The sequence below is a fragment of the Haliotis rubra genome, unplaced genomic scaffold (assembly GCF_003918875.1).
Source record: "Haliotis rubra isolate DU_JTF1 unplaced genomic scaffold, ASM391887v1 Scf769, whole genome shotgun sequence".
NCBI lineage: Eukaryota > Metazoa > Mollusca > Gastropoda > Lepetellida > Haliotidae > Haliotis > Haliotis rubra.
The window spans coordinates 447,331-453,330 of record NW_025767489.1 but is presented as its reverse complement, the minus strand read 5'-3'; the positions used below and the strand labels follow the sequence as shown (position 1 = coordinate 453,330).

The following is a 6,000-nucleotide window of genomic DNA, read 5'->3' as shown; positions in this document are numbered from 1 at the left end:
AACACGATTATTTGTCAGATATTCAGTCATTATCATCAATGTAGTTTTCCAGCCTTCACCTGGTTCAGACTCGATTAGTTGCAGACCGCCGCCATACAGCTGGAATATGATATCCTATACATAGGTTTGGCATTTATCATTTATGATGTAGAAGAATGAACTATATGGATTTATTTTAATGTTTGGGTATTGTTTCAAAATACGTTTCTATCAAGGGTATATTAAGCATATACACAGTTGTATTTAGAGAGTGTAAACATGATTTCAAGACAATCATCAATTGACAAAACATTTAATGCTGCATAATTCTTTGTCATCTCTTTGTCCTGAAATTAAAAGTGTAAAAATAAATATGTACCGTCTGAGTCAACCTGCTATAGAACTTTACTCTTCGCAAATAATGTCTTATTATCTCTGTGAAAACACAATTATGATTCAATGTTTTGTAATTAAGTGGGCGAAAGAGTTATAGGGTGAAAATGAATATAAAGATAGAAGGTAAACTGAATATCCCAGCAAATTACTCATACATCACTAATATATTTCAACTTTCCAGGGTGTGATGGTAGGGATGGGACAGAAAGACAGCTACGTCGGTGACGAGGCACAGTCCAAGAGAGGTATCCTCACCCTCAAGTACCCTATCGAGCACGGAATCGTCACCAACTGGGATGACATGGAAAAGATCTGGCATCACACCTTCTACAACGAGCTCCGTGTGGCCCCAGAAGAGCATCCCGTTCTCCTGACAGAGGTTCCCCTCAATCCCAAGGCCAACCGTGAAAAGATGACCCAGATCATGTTCGAAACCTTCAACTCTCCAGCTATGTATGTGGCCATCCAGGCTGTTCTGTCTCTGTACGCCTCTGGTCGTACGACAGGTATTGTTTTGGACTCTGGTGATGGTGTTACACACACTGTTCCCATCTATGAGGGCTACGCCCTTCCCCACGCCATAATGAGACTGGACCTTGCTGGCCGTGATCCTGACTGAACGTGGTTACTCCTTCACCACCACTGCTGAGAGAGAAATCGTCAGGGACATCAAAGAAAAGTTAGCTTACATTGCTTTAGACTTTGAGCAGGAAATGCAGACTGCTGCCTCTTCCTCTTCATTAGAGAAGAGCTACGAGCTTCCCGACGGTCAGGTCATCACTATTGGCAACGAGAGGTTCCGTTGTCCAGAGGCCCTCTTCCAGCCATCCTTCTTGGGTATGGAATCAGCCGGTATCCACGAAACAACATACAACTCTATTATGAAGTGTGATGTTGATATCCGTAAAGACTTGTATGCCAACACTGTACTCTCAGAAGGCACCACCGTGTTCCCAGGAGTCGCTGATAGAATGCAGAAGGAGATCTCAGCCCTTGCTCCTGCAGCAATGAAGATCAAGGTCATCGCTCCTCCAGAGAGAAAATACTCTGTCTGGATCGGTGGCTCCATCCTTGCCTCTCTGTCAACCTTCCAGCAGATGTGGATTAGCAAACAGGAGTACGATGAGTCCGGCCCATCCATTGTCCACAGGAAGTGTTTTTAGTGACTGACAGTGTATACACTTTAAGCCGACACATTGAGATCACTGAGATCATTGAGAAGGCTACTATTTGTCATTGTTCTTCTCATCGTTTGAACTGTTGAAATGACAAAATACATTGCATCAGGGCTGCTGATAATGGCCTCCAAGTTGAATCTTTGTGTTTAGTCGCACAGTGTCTTTCTCTTTGGGCAATCATACTTTTCGTTGTGTATTAAATGTATTTTTACTCTCTTGGGTTTATTCCATTGGCTACCTTCTAAAGTACACTGAGTGAGAGGTAGCAATTTCACTACAGCAAAGTTCATACATACGTCAGGCTGAATTCGATCAGCAAATAAAGGCAGTTTAAGAAATGCAGATACGCTGACCGAAAGGGCTGTGTTGAGTAATTGCGTGGAACAGTTTTCAAACTGTTTCTGTGTGAAGCAACACGCATATTGATAGTTACATGGACACGTAAGCACCGACGTGGACCATACTTTTGTCTTCGTAGATTATATTAACACATACGTATATGATATTCAAAATATGTAGAAGACATTTTCATCTCCATATATGATATCATAATACTGTGTATCGTCACTAAGACCTGATATTGTCTTTTGGAGTTGTCTCCTTAGATATAGTTCATACAAAAGTTGGATATAGTTCATACAGAATATTAAAATATTTGGCAGCTTGTTGGTCATTAACTTCCAATTGGCCTTGAGGGGTATGTTAATAACTTGAGTGGAATTTTAATAACTTAATACAATCATTTCGAATTGCCAAAAACATAATGCAAAAACTGAAACATTTTAATTGAACTAAACTTTAAAACGTCTAAATGATGACTATATCTAATGTTTATATAAGTAGCACCTTTCAAAGACACGTCAGGTTAAAAAAGTAAACAAATAATCGGTCATTATATTATGAATCGAGTTACCGGTTAACTAAAAACTGACAATATTGTCACCACAGTCGATAATTCAAAGGTAGATTTATTTTTCCAATCTGTATATTATAACGGATACATAAATACGAGTATAAAAAGGTATTCTTTTAAGTGTGTGGCACTAATGAGCCTCCATATAAAAATGCATCAGAAAATATCCAGTATTTATATGTTCATATTCGGAAGAAAATTCAATCATGACATATGCAGTCAGCAGATTGACATGTGAATACAAGGATGTTTTGTGAATACAACCTGGTACAGAGGTAAGCCGATATGGTGATTCAGCTGGAACAGAGTATCCGTACATAACATAAGATTAAACACCTTTGGTGTGTTACCTACATGATACTTACAGTGATCATTACACACTAGATCAATCAATCCTTCTGTCAGTATTTGTGGGGATATGTGCAGTATTTGTGGGGTCAAGTCAGGAAATTAACTTCTCGATAAGTATCGGAACTGGTATAAGCGTTTTGCCTGGCATCAGTGATTGATGTTACTGCCCATCCGATCCAGAAAATTGATGTTAACTGAAGAGGTGCAGACTGACACGAATTCAGAGAGAGAGAGAGAGAGAGAGAGAGAGAGAGAGAGAGAGAGAGAGAGAGAGAGAGAGAGAGAGAGAGAGAGAGAGAGAGAGAGAGAGAGACGAGAGAGAGAGAGAGAGAGAGAGAGAGAGAGAGAGAGAGAGAGAGAGAATTACAGACAGTACAATAAATATATTACAACGCACGTGTGTGCGCACACATATTCTATGGACTCACCTTCAGTGTGGTTGTGTGTCTATATTTCCTGTAATATTTGTCGGGTTACAATTGTTCTTAATTAACCCATGCATGTGGTTGGAGGCGCCTAACGGGATCGGATGTTCAGGCTCGCTGACTTTTATATTTTGTATTTTCGTATTTGCTGTCATTGTATCAGACTTACGAAGACCAATGCTCGTGATGTTGTCTGGTCCAGACTCTCTTATACACAGAGATATGAATATTGCTGACTGCGACGTTAAACAATAAGGAAACAACACGATTATTTGTCAGATATTCAGTCATTATCATCAAAGTATCATCAACATTCACCTGGATCAGACTCGGTTACAAACCGCCGCCATACACCTGGAACATTACTGAGTGGGGTGTAAAACAACAAACCAATCAAACGTTTGCCCCTGTAGAAAAATTACCAGTTCTACCTGTTTCTATTCCGTGTCCTTACCTCCTCGAAAGACTCGCGCAGCTATTGCCACGCTTCACGGGCCTCAATACATGTAGTATGATATTGTCTTATAAGGGACTATTGTTGCTGGTTTCCGAGAAGTGCTTTCATCGGCGCACATAAAATGAGCTGTGTAGGATGCACAGTCATTCAGTCCCCAGCCGGCGTGCAACAAGGAACGATACTTGCTCCTACACTATCCTGTCAAAATGTGTGACGAAGATGTTGCTGCGTTGGTTATCGACAACGGCTCCGGCATGTGTAAAGCCGGGTTCGCCGGTGATGATGCCCCAAGAGCTGTTTTCCCCTCCATCGTGGGTCGTCCCCGTCATCAGGTAATACACTTCTGTTTTTGTATCCTCACTAATATTGACTCATACAATGGGTCAACTTTACTGGTGCTGTTACGAATATTTTGAATTCATTTTTTCAATATGACGATATCCTATATATGTTTGGCATTTATCATTTATGATGTAGAAGAATGAACTATATGGAATTACTTTAATGTTTAGGTATTGTTTCAAAATACGTTTCTATCAAGGGTATATTAAGCGTATACATAGGTGTATTTAGAGAGTGTAAAAATGATTTCAAGACAATCATCAATTGACAAAACATTTAATGCTGCATAATTCTTTGTAATCTCTTTGTCCTTAAATTAAAAGCGTGAAACTAAATATGTACTGTCAGTAGAAACGTGAGTCTATAAATCTCTGTGTAAACTTTCTTAACACAAAGATGCTATGTTTGTGACGACCGTGGAGAAACGTATTGTATTGTGAAAAGGAAATGTGCATATGGATGGATATAGCATACAATCTGAACGCTCCAGCGAAATGTTCTTAGGTCATCTCAGTCTGAATTTCTTCCAGGGTGTGATGGTCGGTATGGGACAGAAAGACAGCTACGTCGGTGACGAGGCTCAGTCCAAGAGGGGTATCCTCACCCTCAAGTACCCCATCGAGCACGGAATCGTCACCAACTGGGATGACATGGAAAAGATCTGGCATCACACCTTCTACAACGAGCTCCGTGTGGCTCCAGAGGAGCATCCCGTTCTCCTGACAGAGGCTCCCCTCAACCCCAAGGCCAACCGTGAAAAAATGACCCAGATCATGTTCGAGACCTTCAACTCTCCAGCTATGTATGTGGCCATCCAGGCTGTTCTGTCTCTGTACGCTTCTGGTCGTACGACAGGTATTGTTTTGGACTCTGGTGATGGTGTCACCCACACTGTTCCCATATATGAAGGTTACGCCCTTCCTCACGCTATTCTCAGGTTGGACCTTGCTGGTCGTGATCTCACTGATTACATGATGAAGATCCTGACTGAGCGTGGCTACTCCTTCACCACCACCGCTGAGAGAGAAATCGTCAGGGACATCAAGGAGAAGCTGGCCTATGTTGCACTTGACTTTGAGCAGGAAATGCAGACTGCTGCTTCTTCGTCTTCATTGGAGAAGAGCTACGAGCTTCCCGACGGTCAGGTCATCACTATTGGCAACGAGAGGTTCCGTTGTCCAGAGGCCCTCTTCCAGCCATCCTTCTTGGGTATGGAATCAGCCGGTATCCACGAAACAACATACAACTCCATCATGAAGTGTGATGTTGATATCCGTAAAGACTTGTATGCCAACACTGTACTCTCAGGAGGTAGCACCATGTTTCCAGGGATTGCCGACAGAATGCAGAAGGAGATCTCCTCCCTCGCTCCACCAACAATGAAGATCAAGATCATCGCTCCTCCAGAGAGAAAATACTCTGTCTGGATCGGTGGCTCCATCCTTGCCTCTCTGTCCACCTTCCAGCAGATGTGGATTAGCAAGCAGGAGTACGATGAGTCCGGCCCATCCATTGTTCACAGAAAGTGTTTTTAGTGACTGACATTGTATACAATTTAAGACGACACTTTTAATTATTGAGAAGGCTACTATTTGTCATTGTTCTTCTCATCGTTTGAACTGTTGAAATGACAAAATACATTGCATCAGGGCTGCTGATAATGGCTTGAATCTTTGTGTATTGGTCGCACAGTGTCTTTCTCTTTAGGCATTGATACTTTTCGTTGTGTATTAAATGTATTTTTACTCTCTTGGGTTTATTCTATTGGCTACCTCCTAAAGCTACACTGAGTGAGAGGTAGCAATTTTGCTACAGCAAAGTTCATATATACGTCAGGCTGAATTTCGATCAGCAAATAAAGGCATTTTAAGAAATGCAGGTACGCTGACCCAAAGGGCTGTGTTGAGTAATTGCGTGGAACAGTTTTCAAACTGTTTCTGTATGAAGCAACACGCATAT

The 6,000-nt window shown here is 41.6% G+C and overlaps 1 protein-coding gene and 1 pseudogene across 1 annotated transcript; both read left to right on the top strand.

Annotated features, from left to right (window-relative positions):
• The first annotated feature begins 559 nt into the window (after nt 1–559).
• On the top strand, nt 560–1,566 carry LOC124260540 (annotated as a pseudogene).
• A 2,320-nt stretch (nt 1,567–3,886) lies between these two features.
• On the top strand, nt 3,887–5,591 carry LOC124260537 (actin, cytoplasmic-like). The gene is made up of 2 exons (XM_046694864.1): nt 3,887–4,031; nt 4,572–5,591. The coding sequence occupies exons 1-2, from the start codon at nt 3,906–3,908 to the stop codon at nt 5,574–5,576; spliced, it is 1,131 nt and encodes a 376-aa protein (XP_046550820.1). The 5' UTR covers nt 3,887–3,905; the 3' UTR covers nt 5,577–5,591.
• Nucleotides 5,592–6,000: the final 409 nt, after the last annotated feature.